Source organism: Artibeus jamaicensis, unplaced genomic scaffold (genome assembly GCF_021234435.1).
Source record: "Artibeus jamaicensis isolate MK-2021 breed Jamaican fruit bat unplaced genomic scaffold, CSHL_Jam_final contig_700, whole genome shotgun sequence".
Lineage (NCBI taxonomy): Eukaryota > Metazoa > Chordata > Mammalia > Chiroptera > Phyllostomidae > Artibeus > Artibeus jamaicensis.
Genome location: NW_026521930.1, coordinates 2,511,060 through 2,529,087, shown reverse-complemented (window position 1 = coordinate 2,529,087; position 18,028 = coordinate 2,511,060). Strand labels below are relative to the sequence as shown.

General features: G+C 46.1%; 2 protein-coding genes across 7 annotated transcripts in view; one reads left to right on the top strand and one right to left on the bottom strand.

The window, feature by feature from the left end:
* Window positions 1-3,537, top strand: part of ARHGAP17 (Rho GTPase activating protein 17) — a 91,898-nt gene extending 88,361 nt beyond the window's left edge. For 3 of the 6 annotated variants that reach the window (XM_037127427.2, XM_053671805.1, XM_053671804.1), the window contains one exon: window positions 453-3,537. In XM_037127427.2, coding sequence (XP_036983322.2) covers window positions 453-583 — 131 coding nt within the window. In that variant the 3' untranslated portion in view covers window positions 584-3,537. The remainder of the gene's footprint in view (window positions 1-452) is intronic. The other 3 variants (XM_053671803.1, XM_053671802.1, XM_053671801.1) reach the window with 2 other exon arrangements.
* Window positions 3,538-6,300: 2,763 nt separating this feature from the next.
* SLC5A11 (solute carrier family 5 member 11) overlaps window positions 6,301-18,028 on the bottom strand; it is a 63,053-nt gene continuing 51,325 nt past the window's right edge. The window contains exons 10-16 of the mRNA XM_037127429.2: window positions 16,866-17,001; window positions 11,092-11,199; window positions 10,593-10,743; window positions 8,911-9,079; window positions 8,285-8,500; window positions 7,441-7,609; window positions 6,301-6,600 (exon numbers count right to left, since the gene is read on the bottom strand). Coding sequence (XP_036983324.2) covers window positions 6,395-6,600; window positions 7,441-7,609; window positions 8,285-8,500; window positions 8,911-9,079; window positions 10,593-10,743; window positions 11,092-11,199; window positions 16,866-17,001 — 1,155 coding nt within the window. The 3' untranslated portion in view covers window positions 6,301-6,394. The remainder of the gene's footprint in view (window positions 6,601-7,440; window positions 7,610-8,284; window positions 8,501-8,910; window positions 9,080-10,592; window positions 10,744-11,091; window positions 11,200-16,865; window positions 17,002-18,028) is intronic.

Here is an 18,028-nt window from a genome sequence, read left to right as displayed (position 1 = left end):
ACCAGTGCTGAGGTTGAGGGTGTAGCATTAACAGTAAGAACACTCATCAGCCTTAGAGGAGAGAATGCTTCCCAGTGAAGCTCACCTATTCCTGCAGCCCACAGGTTGTCAGGAGGTTTCAGTTAGTGTGTTGGTCGGCACTGGTAAGAATGAGATTTCTTTTCTTCCATCAGAGGAAGTGGGTCCTTTACAGGTTGCATCTTAGGACTGCCATAGGCTCACAAAAGGGACCAGCAGGGTCAGGAGATGGGGCTGCCACATGGCTGCTCCTGGGATCTTAAAGGCTTGACTCAACTTTTAAGGGCTAACGGTGCCTCTAGTAAGGTAATGTTTGTATGCATGGGCTGACTCTCAATCTCTCCAGCTTCTCTTCCTCTCAGAGCACCCTTGGAAGAGGTGGCCTCTTGGACATGACCATGCATTGATAACACATCTCTTGTGTTTTTGTCCAGACACCAATTCTAGAGTGTCAGAACCACTTCACAGTATCTTTCCTGAAATGCATCCAGACTCAGCAAGCAAAGAACTGCCTGGCCGCATTCTGTTGGATATGGACAATGATACAGAAAGTACTGCCCTTTGAAGAAAGCCACCACAGCCCTGACCCCTTCCACCCTTGTGAATGGAATGGGGCAGGCAGACATTGACCTCTGCAGACCAAACAGTGAGCAGCTTTCAATGGAGGGAAGGAGGAAGCCTGACCACACAGAACTTTGCCTTCTCGCAGCCCAGCAACAGAGTGGAGGCTGACACTTAAAGCTGAATGATCTGTGTCCTCAAGAAACTGGTTTTCTTTGCCTAGGAAAGAAATCACGCCAAACAAAATGAAACAGAAACCTGGAGTGGAGAAAGTATAATTGTGGAGCTTTGTCACTGCCGTCACTGCCGTCCCTGCACACGCGCCGACGGCAATTTGGAATGAATAACAGCAACGCGTTACTCTCTATTTAATAAAACCCATTCGTTATGCAACTCGTCTCCTTCCTGCTACTTGGACTTCATTCTGCTGCAGAGTCATTTGGTATGAAGTGCAGTCTGTTTCCCTGACCCCTCACAGCTGTGAGCATCTGTGGTGACTGCTGGATCTGTCACCACAGCAAACTGGATGTAACTTGTGCCTTGTTGGATTGTCAGAATGTAGAAAGACATGGACTGTTCTTTTTTTAAAAACCATGTAATTGCTACTTGATAAGGACCGAACATTATTCTAGTTTCATGTTTAATTTGAATTAAATATATTCTGTGGTTTATATAAAAACTTTATCATTCTTGGAGGAAAAACTGGTTGTGTGTATGTATGTGCATGCACATTCACTTAACCAAATAGAATTGTGGCTGAGCCACCCGGGGGGTCGAAATGTGACCGTAGCTGGTTGAAAGAATAGACAACAAGGTCATAGCAGTGTCACCAGCCAACAGGTGCTCCAGAGACCTCCTGACCGGCTGTCCCTCAGTGAATGCTCCAAGGGTAAGGCCCTCCCTTTGCTTTTACAAGTCCTGTCCCCCTTTCCTGTCCATCTAAACACACTTAGACTATTGTGACCGCCCTGCAGCCCCACAGGCCTCTTGCAGAAGTCAAAGCCATTACTCTCCATAGGAGTTCCAGTTCCCAGTGACTGGAAGGCACTTCTTTTGCAGGATTGAACTACTTGGGAAGAGCTGATGGGGAATTGGAGTAAAGTGAGGTCAGCAGACAGGATGGCTGTTCCAGTGGTAGCCCTCCTTTTGGCCCGGATTTTATCATATTCTCTCTAGAAGAAAGAGGAGCATGTCACCACTGTTTGCTGGGCTTATGATCTGGAACTCCTTCCACTGTGAATTAACTCAGCAAGTTTAACTTGAAAAGGGCAATTTCTTTTGTTTTTAACTCAATGTTCCCTGTGCCTTGAAGTACTCTCTACATTAGTTACACTGAGAATATGGACCTATAAGCCCATTTCATCCCATAGCTTTATATTTGCCTAAGGCTCACTCTTTCCCTCCTCGTACACCATCCACATGCGATCTTTCTGTGCATCCCTTTAGCTGTAGAATAAACCCTGTAGAGAAAGCAAAGGTCTCAACACTGCTCATCTGTGTTGAGCTCCTACAGGGAGCCCAGATGTCCACGGTCTGGCACCTGTAGCACCTCAGAGATGCCTCTACCATGATGCCTGAGCTCCCACTCAGGAGGAAGCTGGAATGTGGTTCCTGGTGCCTAGGAACCAGGAAAGTCCATGGTGGACATCTTCCTGGAATGCAGCATGTGTTTTGTTAATGCTGATTCTGAAATACTAGCCATACCCTCATTATCTTAAGAATGTTGTTCACTTCTCACTGTCCCATTGTTTATTACAACCTCCCTACCTCAACAGCTCCAATTTAAAGAAAAATTACTTGACACTGTGTGTGTGTGTGTCAGAAGTCAATACCAAGTCAAGGCTATCATCCATCTTGATGGGTGGGTCATAGCATGAGGGCTGGTCGTACATTTGGAGTTGGAAAGGCATCATGGTGGGAGCATCTCCAAGATGCCACAGAGATGTGACTGCCCTTGCTGGTGGGCCGCCACATTCGTCTCCTGGCACTACACATGGCGGAGCTCCTTGGGCAAACTTGTGTCTTCCCACACTCTTCCCCACCTGACTCCACCTTCCCATCCACACAGGTGTTCACAAACCATACACAGTGTCAGTTATCTCCTGCTACATGACACACACCCACAAACCTAGCAGCTTAAAAGAACACACATTTATGATCTCACAGTTTCTGTGGTTAAGGGGTCCCAGAACGGCTTACCCAAGTCCTCTCTAGGCAGCGGTCAAAGTGTCAACCAGGACTGGGGCCCATCCGGATATTTGACTAGGGAAGGATCCACTCCTAAGCTCCTTCAGGTTGTTGTCAGAACTCATGTGGAGCCCTGGCTGATGTGGCTCAGTGGATTGAGCACAGGCCTGTGAACCAAAGGATTGTGGTTTGATTCCCAGTCAGGGCATGTGCCTGGGTTGCAGGCCAGGTCCCCAGCAGGAGGAGTGTGACAGGCAACCACACACCGATGTTACTCTCTTTCTCTCTCTCTCTCCCTTCCCCTCTCTCTAAAAATAAATAAATAAACTCCTAAAAAAGAAAAAGAAAAAAGTTCTTGTGGCTGTAGGCCCACAAGTTCTGAGGGCCCTGGCTGCTGGCTTGTCATCATCTGGAGGCTCCCTGCACTTCCACTTCAGTAAGCCATCAAGGACCATCTCTCAAGTGAGTCTGCTAGCAGGACAGTCCTACATGAAATAATATCATTAACTACAGACCAACATTTGCCACAGTATTCTATTGGTTAGAAGCCAGTCACTGCTGCAGTCCTAGGAGGGGATTACATAAAGGCACAAACACCAGGAAGTGGGAGCACTGAGGGTCATCTTACCGTATAGCCATTACACACACACTAAAATGTCATCACAAATGACACATGGGAGTATATTTGAGCCAAATATGTTTTTGGAAGTACAAAAAATTCATCAAGGTTCTGTTTTTGCTCTCTGAATTTAGTTTTTGTGCACATCAATAAATTATATTTCAATAACCCAAAAAACATTTGTATGCCATTTCATGATGGAAACAGCATTTTTGTTTTCACACAAGGACTCACACTTGAAGCCAGGTCTCACAAATAATTGCTATGTGTTCTCCATGTAATTACTGAGGATTTACTCTTTCATATACAGGCCTAGACCCTGGAGAACCAATCTGAACCATACAACCATGGCCTGGGCCCCCCCGGGAGCTTGCAAAAGAGCACCCAGGAAGCAGGTAGAGAGGTGTGGAGCGGGAGGAGCAGTGGGTCAGCATGGGGTGGGGTGAGCATCTTTGAAGGGACAGCTGGCACAGTGGCTGTGTGCTTAGAGGCAGCATGGAAGTTGATTTGGAGGAGTGCAGCTGTGAGGTACAGGGCAACAGGAGTGGGGAGGGCTTTATACCCTGTGTCTGGAAGTTGTGAGAGGCAATAGGGGCCATGAGAGATAAAGGGGTGACAGTCTGATTTGTACTTTCAGTCCTTGTGACTGCAGTGTAGAATATGGAGTCAGACAGGGCCAATCTAGAAGCAGGGGACCCTGAGAGAGGAGCAGATGCTGGCCTAGGTTACAGTCAACACATTGCTAGCTATGGTGGCGGAGTCAGCATGGTCTGGTCATTGATTGTGGGCCCTTCCCAAAGGTGAGGGCTGGTCACCGGGCAGATTAGAGACTGGTGGTGAAAGAGGACTTGGCCACCTCTACAAGCTTACCCCTCAAGGAACTAACTTAGTGCAGTAATAGTGGGTGTTCTTGGCCTGGGCAGAGGTGGGCAGCCATGCCAGGGAGGGGGTGTGACAGGTGAGTATGGATAAGGAGCCAAATGACATTGATGTTTTAAGGTCATCCATTCATTCATTCACCAGGCACTGTGGTAGGCATCAGTGTACATGACATTCTGCCCTTGAGGAACTCCAGTTGGGAAGACAGTTAAGTAACCAACGAAGTGTGACACCGGCTTTGAAGGCACATGTCATGGTGGCAGTTGGGTGATCCGGGAGGCTTCCTGGAGGAAGTGATATTTAAGCAGAGACTAGGAGCCACAAGATGGAGGGATAGTTTAGGCAAAGGGAAGATCAGAGGCAAAAAGAACCCTACTTAATTGGATATTTAAACAGGGCCCACTGTATGCCTGCCACTGTGCTAGGTGAGGAGGTAGAGAGGCCTGAGTGAGGTATGACCTTAGCCTACAAGTGGCACGTTATCAGAGTTGAAACTGATGAGGGCCTGGACTTCAGGGGTCTTGAAATTCCCATTAAGGAGTGTGGACTTCATCCTGTGAATTTGGGAAAGTCACTGAAAGAGTCTAAGTAAAGGAGTGGATTCATCAGATTCACTCACTCTGCCTGGGGCTGCAGAATGGGTAGAGGCAGGAAGGCCAGTCAGGAGACTGGGTGTGATCAGGGAGAAATGGCAGTGGCCTGAATTTATAGTGACAACTCCCACTGAAATGCACTTCTGACCCCAACCAGTGGCAGCAGAGGGCTTGGCATGACAGTCCAGAGTAGCCACCAGGACTTGCTGAGGGGCAATTTGGGGAAGCCTCTTGGGCCTCCCACTCCCCTCCCTTTAGTCCTTGAAGAGGGGCACTCAGCCTCCCTTTGAGCCCACTTGCCCCAGACACCAGCTCAGGCTCTCACTAGAAGCCAATTATAGGTGTCTGGATAGTAACCACATTCGTGAACAGCTCCCCACATAGTCCCTTTCCCAGGAGAGCTGAGGTGTGTGCCCTTGCCCAACCCACAGCTCCCATTTACATTAGTGTGGTAAAGCTAGGCCTCTGGGTAAGGCCTGAGCTAATACACTTACCTCTGGACCAGGCTGGTCCGGATGTTGAAGGAATCAAGTAGACACTAAAGCTATCATACAGTGACCAGGTGAGCCAGTGGCCCCTGGGTTTCTTGTCTGTGTTCCTTTAAAATACAGAAATTAAGGTTCCTTGAGCAACTACTCCATTCTTCAGTTGTCGGGGGAATATGTGGTTCCAATCCACCCCTCTAGCCTCCTTTCTCCCAGGGCTAGACCAAGAGTTCATGGCTCTGGGTTACCCAGGGATGGTCTCAGGGCTAACTCTGTTGGCCTGCCCTTGCTCTTCATGGCACATGTGGCAAACAGTCCCCTTCAGGTCATCCTGTTAGTCCCCATCATAACCTGGGGTAGAGAAATTAGGATGGTTGACTCTGCACAGAGCAAAAAAGCCCTACTGCCCCTCAGCTGGTAGAGATTCACTGTGGATTTGTCCATCTCTCTGGCTGATTGTTTTAGAGAAGCATCATTGTGGGGAATTAGGCAGAGAAACACAGGCTAAGCAGAATCTGGGAAGCGCACACAATTCCCTAATTTTTTGATAGCACCAGATTCTAGGGCACCAACTCAGGTGTATTTCCCAGAGGTCATATCAAGAAGTAAGTATCACAGTGAGAAAATCCTCAGGATGGGCCCCAGCCAGCAAGACTAGAAGGGAAGAGATGAATACAGGTCCCATCCCTTGCACCTTGAAAGTCAGCTGGGAAAAGTTCAAGTACCAAGCACTCAGTTCAGGAGACACAGCTGCTGTCAGGCTGGGGGGTCTTGGGAGTGTTTGCTTTTTATTCCTTTGACTTTGGCTGTTGCTATTTCATAATGGACTGGAAGAGTGAATAACTAGCTTTTGGAAATAAGGAAGCTTTTACTCCTCTCCAGTTTCCAGCCTCTAACATTCATTCCCTTTTTAGAACTAAACATTATTTTGAAATAGTCCATAAACACTCTTGAAGACTCATGGTAAACAAACAAAACTTTATTTTTTTCTTCATTTAAAAATGGTGCATTGAAAACAAACTGAGAGCTTGGACACCTGTGTTTACCTCACACTATGCAAAGTAGCCCCAGAGAAAAACAGCAAAGCTGATGCAGAGTATGAGGTTGATGTTCAGAAGGGCTTTCACTGTGGGGTTTTCTTCCAAGGACATGATGACAAGGTCCACTCTGCTCGCAGGCTCCGCCTCATCCTTCCCCTCCATTCCACAGAGCCACAGGATGGCTCTCACCACTCTAGACTGCTTGTGTGTCACATCACCTAAAAAGAACCCAAATAAAGGTCATAAGGATGGGCCATGTCTCCCAGAGAAGAGAAAAGGGAAGGGGCGGGGAGGGGAGGGGAGGGAAGGGGCGGGGAGGGGAGGGGAGGAGAGGGGAGGGGAGGGGAGGGAAGGGACCAACCTGGTGTGTTTCATGCACTGTGATAAATACTTTTCATGCCTTTTCTGGGAGGTATTAATACCTTCATTCTGGAAAGCTGCTTAATTCCAGAAAACTGGTATTTTTAGACTTTTCACCATTTTCAGTTTCCAACTACCTATGGAGCCAGGTAGGTGGTGTACAGAAATCAGGGGGCCTCTTTGAATATTCAACATGCCAAAATATGCCTCATGCTCACCAAAAAATATTCTCTCTCATTTTTCTTGAAACGTGTGGCCTTGTGGTGCCACTTTAGGCTGACATGGGCTCATGGCCACAATATTTTTTAAGGGTGTGTGTGATGCTAAATGACAACTGCTGTCTCAGGGTCAGGAGACAATTGGGGCTGCCAGTGACTTTGGCTGACTGAAGGGCATATCTAACAGGCCCAGAGTTGCCAGATCATCCCATTTTTTTCAAGAGGAGCTGGAAATCTAGAATTTTATGTGTAATCTCTATAAGCATGTGCTAAATTGCCCACCTGAGGCATCTGTTGAAAGTTACCGAAGAACCCACTTCCAGTGGCTAGAGATTGGGGAAGAAATAGACCCTGGGAGTGAGGGGGTGCCAAAATCCCAAATCTGCCCCTTTCGGACTTGTGATTTTATAGAAAAATTTCTCTAACACATGTAATGCTTCCCGAAGGCACCTACTGTAACTGAGAAGAGAGGCAACTCACAGCTGCGTGTTTTGGACATGTTTTCTTGATCAGTGTCCAACTGGATGTTGGTGCGGCAGGCCTCTGCTGTTCCATTCCGAGAGAGGATAGGAGGCAGGGGACTTGCTGGTGGCATCTGTTCCTTGTGGACTATGGGGTCATGACGTGTGAACCAGGTCAGGCGACTGACCTAGGGAGAAGAGATGGCTTGTGAAATTGGCCGTCACCCCTTTCTCACATGCCCTGCCCAATCCCAAGTCCGGCCTTTGGTTCTGACTGAGTCTGCTCCTGGTCTCACCCTCTCCACTCTTCTCCAAGCTTCAACTCCCTGAATGCTTCAGAACAGTGGACACTTCCCACACTCACTTCCCTGCATTTTTTTAACAGCCCTGGCTCTCATGTTCAGGTCTAACCTTCCCCTGTGCTTGTCCCTAGAGTTTACTGCAGTTCTGGAGTATTGTGGGACCCAGCAGTCAGCCACTCAGCTCAAAGGTTTCTCTGGCCATAGGGACTGAATTTGTTCACAGGTGAATGTATGTCTTGAGCTGACTCCATCGATGGGAATCAGGAAGTTTGCTGGAAATGCTGGGACAAAATGTTTATGCTCTTGCTTAGTGAGAATAAGAGAGGATAAATCCGGAGAAGGGACCAGCCCCATGTGGGGCCTGAGAAGAAAAGCAGAATGAGAGCTGGATTCTGCTGGTCTGTTCTGAGTCTTGAAATCAAGCTATTCCTAAAGCCCCACACTGGACTTTTCAGCTTTTTGAGCAGTCCATCCTCTTTGCTTAATTAAGCCACTGTGGGTCCCTTTCCTGTCACTTGCTGCCAAGGGTCTCAATGGCTCTAGCATGGAACCCAAGTGTACCATCTCCTTGGAGGGTGGCTCTGTGCACCAGCTCATGGTTAACATGGTGATCATGGTGACAGCAGACAGAATCATGGAGAAGTAGAGATAGTGGATGTTCTTCACCGCAGCAGGACGCTCATCTGGTTGGTCACACTGTGGTTGCGTGTAAATGAAGTCCAGGACCAGCCGAATCAAGCCTAGGATCAGGCCCAAGATCAGACCCCAGAAGGCACCCTGCAAATCAGAGCAAGGTCATTTCAGTGACACCCAGGGCTGTTGGGTGGCTGGTTTGGGCCTCTAGAAACCTCAGCAAGCCATCTCAAGAGGTTGTCTTTCTAGTGATGTTCACTGCAGGGGTCTAAAGGGTGGGGGCTACTTCTCTGTTTATCTTTTACATATTAATCAATTACATATAATTTACTCATTGCTTGTTAATTCAGCTTATGAGAGGTTGCATCAAAATAGAACCGCTGTTGCTTTTTTTCAAAGGCCAGGTAACACCCTCCCTATATTTTCCTCAACAGAACTCATCCTCCCCAACAACACCCAAGTCAAGAAATGCTCAGGTCCCCTCTCCAGTCCCCTCCTCTCCCATTCTCATGGCAGCACTGGGGTCTTGCACAGCAGGGGTGACCCACAACTACCTTTTCATTGCTCCGCTTCCAGAAACACCCCATGATGAAGACCACAGCCACAGGCGGCTGCAGGTAGGAACTGATGGACTGGATGTAAATGAAGAGTTGGCCACCCTGGCTGGCCTGGATCACGGGGATCCAGAGGATGGAGACCAACACCAGAAGCAATACAAACACCCTGGTGCCGAGTGGAGACAGACCCATCATTAGTGCTGTCTTCCCTGAACATTTCTCTTAGTTTGTATAGCTTTACTGAGGTGGTTACAATCCAGTAACTTTTGGTGAATATTTCTAGAGTTGTGCAACCATCACCACAAACAAGTTTTAGAATGTCTATCACTCCAGAAGATTCATTCCCTCATGCACATTTACAGGTCTTTCTTGTTCCTACCCTAAACACACACTTGTTTCTGTCTTTGTAGGCTTGCCACTTAGGGACATTTCACATAAATGGGATCATACAATCTGAGGTCTTTGGCAGTAGGCTTCCTTCACTTAGCATGCATTTGAGGTTCATCCATGCATCATATATCAGTATTTAATGCCTCTTTATTGTTGACAAGTATTGCATTAAATGAGCATGTCATTCCATACCCTTCACTTGAACAAGGATGTTTGGACTGTTTCTATTTTTTGACTGTTGTAAAAAGTGCTGCTGTGAACATCTGTGTACAAGTCTTTGTACAAACATATGTTTTCATTTCTAGGATTGCAACTGCTAGGTTGTGTGGTAGGTGTATGTGTAACTGTTTAAGAAACTGCCAATCTGTTTTTGAATAGCTGAACCATTTGACCTTCTGACCTGAGATGCGTGGGTTCCAATTTCCCCACCTCCTTGTCTGTCTTTGATGATAGTCATTATAGTGGATATTTTGGTGTATCACTGTAGTTTTCCGGATTACAATCTTGTTTTGTAGATTATTCTATATTACAACTCCTTTTATCAGATACATGGTTTATAAATATTTTTCTCCCAATCTGTGGCTTGTCTCCTCATTTTCTTAATGATGGCTAATTTATCATTTTTTTCTTTTATGCCTATGCTTGTGGTATCATACCCAAGAACTCTTTCCCTAGCCCAAGGCTGAGACTACTCTCAGGGTGCACCTTCCTATGGGGCAGAGCCCCAAGGTGCTTATTTATGTGTATTTTACATAAACTTTACCTGCCACTCATCTGTGTTATTTTCGTGTTCCCCTATTAGACTTTAGGACTTGCAGAGGTCTTGGTAGAGAAACTTTCCCCCCAAAAAAACCCATGACACCCTCCTCCCCTTTTCCTGGCTACTCCTATTCACCCCTCAGGTCCCAGTCAGGCTGGGGACTCCTCCTCTGAACCCTAGGTCTCCTGACTCCCCAGTCATAGCATCTTGTTGTATGCTAAATAACCAGGCAGCCAGTATAGTTGCCTGGTTATTTATCCTCCTCTAGCTCCATGAATACAGAACTGAGTTGCTTCTTTTCATGGCTTTATGTCCAGCATCTGGCACATAGTAGTTGCTCACAGAACATCTCTTGAATGAATGAAAGACTTACACATGGGGTTCTAATGTACCTCATGTTCACCATCAGAGGAGGCTGAACCTAGGTGAGTTTCAGGTTGGACTTTGCCCTCTGGGTGAGCTTGGCTCTCTGCTTTCTGGTACCTGGACATTTCCCGCCCTGGCCTAGCCCCACTCAAGAAGACCTTACCTGCCCACAATCATGAGCTCCTTCTCAGATGCCTGAGGCCGGACATGGTTCCAGAGGTCCATGGTGAAGATAGTGCTGGCACTATTAAAGATGGAGGTGAGGGAGGACATAAGCGCCGCCACCATAACAGCAATCATGAGTCCACGGAGCCCTGGGGGCAGAAGGGAGGTCTGTGGGCCTCAGGCTTTTTCTGCTCACAGCCCTTGCCTTCACTCTTGACCCCATGACCCCAGGCCCATAGCCAGCTGACCCCAGGAGGTTCAACTCTGAGGAATCGGAACTCAGGTGGGAGCCCAGAGGAAGGACGGGGTGTGGGGGCTGGGCAGAGCCCCCTGCACAGCCAGGGCCTGAACTTCATTCAGGGACCCTGGCTCTGGAGCTCAGTTTCTCGGTCCCAGAGTGCATTCCTTCACACCACCCACCCATCCTGTCCCTCCCTCAGATTAGAGCCCAGCCAGTTCTTCCCTCCTAGGTGCTGCAGGGGATGAGGGGACATCACCTGTGGGCAGGAGCTCCAGCACAAGTTTGGGATATGCGATGTCAGAGCAACCGGAGGGATTGCCACAGATTTTCTGGCAGATCTCTGGATCTGCACAGGCCACTTGGTCTGTGGAGAAGACAAGACTCAGAGGTGAGCTCACACACCCTCAGGGCCCCAGGCCAATCCCAAACATGGCCTGACCCTGGCCAGCGTGGAGACAGCTTATGGCTCAGTGAAATAAAAAGCCTAGACTTTATAAACCATAACCCTCTTACCCAACCTTTCTGAACTTCAGGCTCTGAATCTGTAAAATTTGGACAATAACATGAGATTGTAGTGAGGATGGACTAAGATGGCATATATAAACACTTAGCACAGGGTCTGACACATAAAAAGTGCTGAATACAAGCCAGCTATTACTGTAACTGTAACCACAGTAATACTGTAACTCAGGTAAAGCTGAGGCCCACAGCAGCCAGTCTGAAAACAGGTCCTCCCTCAGGCTCCATCCCTCTGACACCCAAAGAGGGACACAGAGCTACAAAAGAGAATGCCAGCACTCGACACATGGCGAACATGTTTTAAATTTCTCATTTCCCATCTTCTCCTCAACAGCCATTCCTCACTTTAGATGCATAAAAACCCAACCATGCTGGTTCTGAACTTCTTCCTCTTTCTGCATTTTGGTTCTCGTGTTTCCTGAATAGCATTCTGATCTTCCGATGTAAATCCACCTAGAATTCCTGGGACCTCTTGCTCTGCATCTCTACCTGTTAGCATGGTGAACACATTCCAAGCATGTAAGCACAGGCAGCCTTTTAGGAAAACAAAGATTAGATAGGAAGGGACTTGATTATAATCACCCAGCGAAGTCAGAACTGAAACACAGGTCTCCTGACTTCCAATCTAATTTGTCAGAGAAGGAAGGCCAGGGGAGTGAATGCTGTTCCATCTTTAATGGGCTGTCAGTTAACCCATCCGGGGCCGAATCCTGGCCACCAGGACATTCAGACTCTCTGTGTTGTCTCAGTGGTTTGGCACCTGCCTCTGAAGAAAGGCTTCCCCATCACCTTCTGTCTTCCTCAGCTCCTCACATCTGAGCTGGCACTCCTCACCACCATCTCAGTGCCTAGACAGCACCACGCACCCCAGCTGGACCACTTATTATTTCTCACATCTCTTGCCAGGCGGAATAACTCCCTTAAATAACTCCCAGACCTTCTTTCTGCTCAATCCAAAGCCTTCGGTCCTTCTTCCTCATTCTGACGGGTAACACTGCTTTTCTGACCATCTTCTGTGGTAGATGGGAACTACTTTAGTTTAGGGGTGGGTATGGGGCCCTTCACTGCTTACACCCATCTCCTCCCTGGTTCTCAGCCCTTGCAATTGTAGCATCATGGTGACCATGTAGTTGGAGCCTCAAGTTCACAAGTGGCCTTGAATGCAGATGTTTGACAGCATCTCCAGGTGAGGTTGTATATTTAGTCCCTATTTTTTATCTGTATGAAAACTGTTAATTTAATAGATGCTAATATTCAAAATACACCACCATTTAAAGATCCAATATTGTAGCTTCGTTTTCTCATTTAATGGAACATAATACCTAAGAAATGGAAATAACCTCGGGAAATAGCCTTTCATCCACTGGGAAGCCCAAAGGGCCAGCTGGTCTTTGTGGAACTCCTCCACTCTCTGTCGTGTCTTCTCAAGGTTGGGACCCTCCCCTCTACCAATGTCCCTCAGTGGAAGAGGAAATGGCACTGAGGCCATGATTAATCATACTGATAGCAATTATTATGGAATAAAAGTAGATGCCAAAAGTCTGGTTCAGCCTTAGACAAAATTAAAACTGCAGACTAAAAGTGACATTTGATGAGAAAAATTAAGAAGAATCAATCTTGTTGGGAAAAATGCTTTAAAAATTGTCACCTAAGGATTTTAGCGAGGAAGGGAGAGTGGTGGGGAGAGGAACATTGAGGTGAAACATCAATACATTCCCTCTGTATGCACCCCGACTGGGGAATCAACCTGCAACCTAGGTATGTGCCCTGACCGAGAATCAAACCCACAACATTTTGGTGCACAAGACAATGTTCCCATGAACTGAGCCACCTGGCCAAGGTGAGAAAAATGCTTTTAAGAGGTCAAAGTTCTTGACTGTTTATGACTCTTCTGAGACAGTTTAGGAAAAAAATAGAAAACAGTTACATTCTCATGGCCAGAACATGGTTAGAAGCCTCCAAGGTGAGGCAAAGGTCATATTTATGTTAAAATCTGTGGGCTCTGCCTCTTGTCCAAAAGCTCCTCTCTTCAAGGTACACTGAGAAGAAGCAAGTATCTCCTTGTGGCATCTAATTAACTGCAAAGTTTTTGTTTAACCTTCAAGAAATGTAACCTTCAACCATGTTTGAGGCAGAAAACTGTGTTCAGTCTAAGGAATATGTGCATCATAGGGACATTAGTTGGCTCAGCTAAGTTATAAATGAAGCCAATATCTGCTCACATCTCCTGTGTTAATTAATCAGCTATTTCATGTATGGAGTAGATTCCTTTGTCAGGGTCTCTGATGCTCGAAATGTAGGAAGCCTCTAATAGAATCAAATGCAAACATAGCACAAACCTCCTCCTTCAAGATGTCGACATTCACTATGACTCAAGGCTACAGATAAACACGGTACACACACCTTCTCATATAATCTTCATCACTCGTTGAGGAAGATATTGTTACACATCTTTTAAAGACAAGTAAACTGAGGCACAGAAAGGTTAGATAGCTCCCCCAAATCATATGGCTAATAAGTGTCATGGACAGATCTCAAATCCTTAGTTTATTCCAAAGCTCAGGTGGCTTTGTAAATAGATACATCTCTTGACTTTTGTGTTTTATTGTCTTGAGAGTTATTTTCTTCTCTCGTAATTTTCACTAGTTTCTTTAAAAGTGTGTGCCATTTCTCAGGTGGGCTAAGTGGAAGAGGGTGTTGTCCAGCCTCATGAGAGCTCAGGATTGGAGCATCCTTTTAGGCAGTTCCAGAACCAGTTGAACAGTTAGTGGGGAGCTGGTGGAGCCAAGATGTAGAGAAGTGGAAATGGGAAGGTACGGTGGCTTTTCCCCAAGTCTGGCACTTTAGACCAAGGCTTCTTAATCTTCTGGTGGGCTTGTTAAAAACAGATTCCCGGGCCCTGTCATGTGAGGTTCAGTGGATTGAGTGCTGGTCTGTAAACTGAAAGGTCACTGGTTTAATCTACAGTCAGGGCACATGCCTGGGTTGTGGGCCAGGTCCCCAGTTGGGGGCATGTGAGAGGCAACTGACCACTGTATCTCTCACACACTGATGTTTCTCTCCCTCTTTCTCCCTCCCTTCCCCTCTCTCTACAAGTGAATAAATATGATCTTAAAAAAAAACAAAACAAACAGGTTGCTGGGCTCATCCCATGGATTCAGATTCAGTAGTGCTTTCGGGCCTGAAAATTTACATTTCTTCCTTTTATTATTTATTTATTTATTTATTTATTTATTTATTTATTTATTTATTTATTTATAGAGAGAGGGGAAGGGAGGGAGAAAGAGAGTTAGAGAAACATCACTGTGTGGTGGCCTCTTGTGTGCCCAGTGGAAGACCTGGTCCACAACCCAGGCGTGTGCCCTGACTGGGAATCGAACTGGCAACCCTTTGCTTCACAGTCAATCCACCGAGCCACACCAGCCAGGGCAGAATTTGTATTTCTAACAGGTCCCAAGCTGTCACTGCTGCAGCTGAGGACCACACTTTGAGAAATTCCCTCTTCAACTCCACTCTTTTAACTCTTATTTGGTCTTATTAACTCTATTTGGTTATTAACTCTTCTGCACTTATTGGTCTCATGATATGAAGGAGCATTTTGATATCTATTTTACATTACTTTTCCATGAGTACTGGACTCATTTGTTACATTACAAAGTCCTTAGAAGTGTAGAACATGACCTTATGTTTCATTTAATAATAAAATATTGTTGATTGACTGACTGTCAAGAGTATTGGGCCAAAGCTTAAAATGTGATTTTTCTGAGAGAGACAATAGCATGATTTAGAGTCAGTTTTTGGAGGCAGACACATCTGGTTGTAAACCCTGGCTCATCCACAATAGCCATGTAATGGCCCACAAGTTACTTAATATAGAAATGATAGAGTCCTCTTTTTCACCTTAACCCCACATCTAATCCATCCTTAATCTGGCTGGTTTCATTCTCAAGCATATTTTCAAACCATCCCTGTGGCCTCTTTCAGAAGGGGTCCCTGCCTAGAACCCTCATACATATCCCTAGGAATTTCCCTCACAGTGTTGACTTAGCACAGTCAAGGAATATCTCATTTATCTGTTTACTTTCTTTTCTGTCTCTACCACTAGCATGAAGGGACAGCAGCAGGGACACTGTATGTCTTGTCCTCTTATGAATCTCCAGGTTCTTCTAAAATAAGGTCTTCCAAAACTGGCTCTCAAAACAGTTGTTGGATACATGGACAAATAAATAAATAAATGAGTGAATGAATTTTTCTGAGCTTGAGTTTCCTCATCTATAAATGAAACTGGCAACCCTTGATAACCTCATAAGGTCATTTTGAGGAATAAAGGAAGTAATACAAGTATAAAATAATAAGAATGAATTTTGTGTAGTGCTTTCCATGTGCCAGGAACTGCTTTAGGCCTTAGCAAGTATTTTCCCCATTTTACAAATGAGGAAGCAAAAGCCAAGAGAGATTAAGTGACTGATCTGAGGTCACAGTGTTAGTAAAGGGCAGAGCCAGGGTCCAGGCTAGGAGAGTTCAGGTCAGAGTCTGTATTCACAACCACCACATTCTACTGCCAAACTCCTCACACAGGGACTGGCCGTTAGAGCAATGGGTACTGGCTGTTTGAAGCCATGGTCTTTGTTCCTGTCTCAAGCCTTGCCCAAGTTTCCTTCAAGTCACCACAAACTCCAGAAACCAGTTCTTACTCCCATCTGGGGTTTTCAAGGGTGGTGCCTCTTCTCTGGAAACAGGACCAGTTACTCCCTGGGTTCTTCAACCTGTCTGGGCTGGGGTAGCACAAGCCCAAAGTTTAGCACCACAGACAGCTCCCTGCTTCCCTTCCCCGACTCTCCCCTCCTAATTCTTATGGTCCTGAATTATTTTGACAAAACATCTGGACCATCCAACTAACTGTGTCACCCTATCCTTTCTTTACCTCTGTGTGACATTGCAGCATAAGGCATGAGGGAGGGAGTTTTTTTCTGTATAGGTCGCTACTGCCTGACATTGCAGTAACCCCCATAACAACCCCCAGCCCCAGTGCTGCTTAATCCCCAAAGGGCAAACCCCATCCCTGTACCACATTACAAAAAAAATAGCTAAGGCAAATACTCCAAATGCTTTAATATCCCTTATTTTCGTTAAGGAAACTTGCCCCAAAACGGTTCCATTGGGCCTAAGTTACCAAACCACAAGGCTCAAACACTAAAGTGTGAGGCTTCAGGAAACTGACATCTGAGGCCACAGATTTTAGCCTCCTTTGTGGCTTCAAAAAATATAGTTGAGGCAAGGCCCCAGGTGGGTTTCCACTGCACTCGGCCTGGGACATCTATGTCATGTTCCCACTGGACCAGAGTTGGGAAATGGTATAGAGTCAGTCAATGCCTTGGAGAGATACCCCTCAGCTGAGTCACTAGAAGAGGCTTCAGTCACATTCCCTTAGAGCCGTCAGTAATATGTTTCCAGCATTTCTGGGCCTGAGACTCACAAACACATGACCTCTTTTCCCAACTCTTTTCTCACCTGGAAAGAGAACACGGCTAATCATTCCAGGGAACACCATCATGAAAAGGGGCAGCACCTTCAGGTATGCAGCCACCAGAGAGCCTCCTTTGGCATGGGACAGGTTTTTGGCAGCCAGACTCCGCTGAACAATAACCTGGAAAACAGTAGAGTGATTGGAAGCTGAGATGGCTTCCTCTTAAGGCGCACTAAGTGTACATGGCTTTTCGGTGGGCACAGTGAACTTGGAACTTGGTTTCCTGGCTACTCTTGGAGGAAGTATCTCTTTCCTATTCTCAATCCCTTTCCTTTATTCTGCGGTGGGACCTATTCAGTTAGAGTTCTCTACAGAATTACTCCACTTCTTTGGCCACTGTGATTGGTTAAGAAAAAGTACGTACCCAGTGCAGGCCAATTACAGCCCTACATGGAAATTTCTCCTAAAAGAGACAAAGGAAAGAAGCACCCTACCCCCTGCAGCCTTCACTGGAATGGCTAACCAAGAGAGTAGCTTAGACAGCGGGTGCATCTCTGCCATCAAATCAAGAAAGTCTTCTGTGGCAGAAGTCATCTCAGAGAAAGAAGAGGAGGAATTGGAGAGAAAGAGAAACAGTTTCTCATAACATAGTTAGAGCCCCTCAATCCAGCTATGCCAGCTCTGGAAGCCAGTCCTATTTCCCCACTCCTTTGCTGTGTGGTCTTGGGCAAAAAATTTTACCTCTTCTTGCCTCAGTTTCCTGATCTATAAAATGGGGGGAAGATGGAGATATTAGAACTGTTTTGACAATTAAATGAAGTCAAACCATTTAAAATATTTAGAATAGAGTCCAGTAAATAGTAACTGCCCGATAAATATTAACTGTTATTATTCACCTTTGCCCACCCATAGTCATGTAAGTTAAAGCAAACATACACTTAAACTATTTTTCCTTCCAAGGATGACTAAAAATTCTCATTAAATCAGCAAAGAATCATTAATGGGAAGAGTGTGAGGGGTAAGATTTGCCCCTATCTCCATACCACACCCCTAATAATCTTTAGGCTCTATAGTATACATTTCTCCATTCAGGAGAAAACATTGTGTTTGAGGGCATTTCATTCTCAGAAGCCATGAGCCTGTCCCCTTCTCACACAGTTGCCAGAAGACACCAGAATCAATGTCAAGTTCAATACAAAACCTGCAA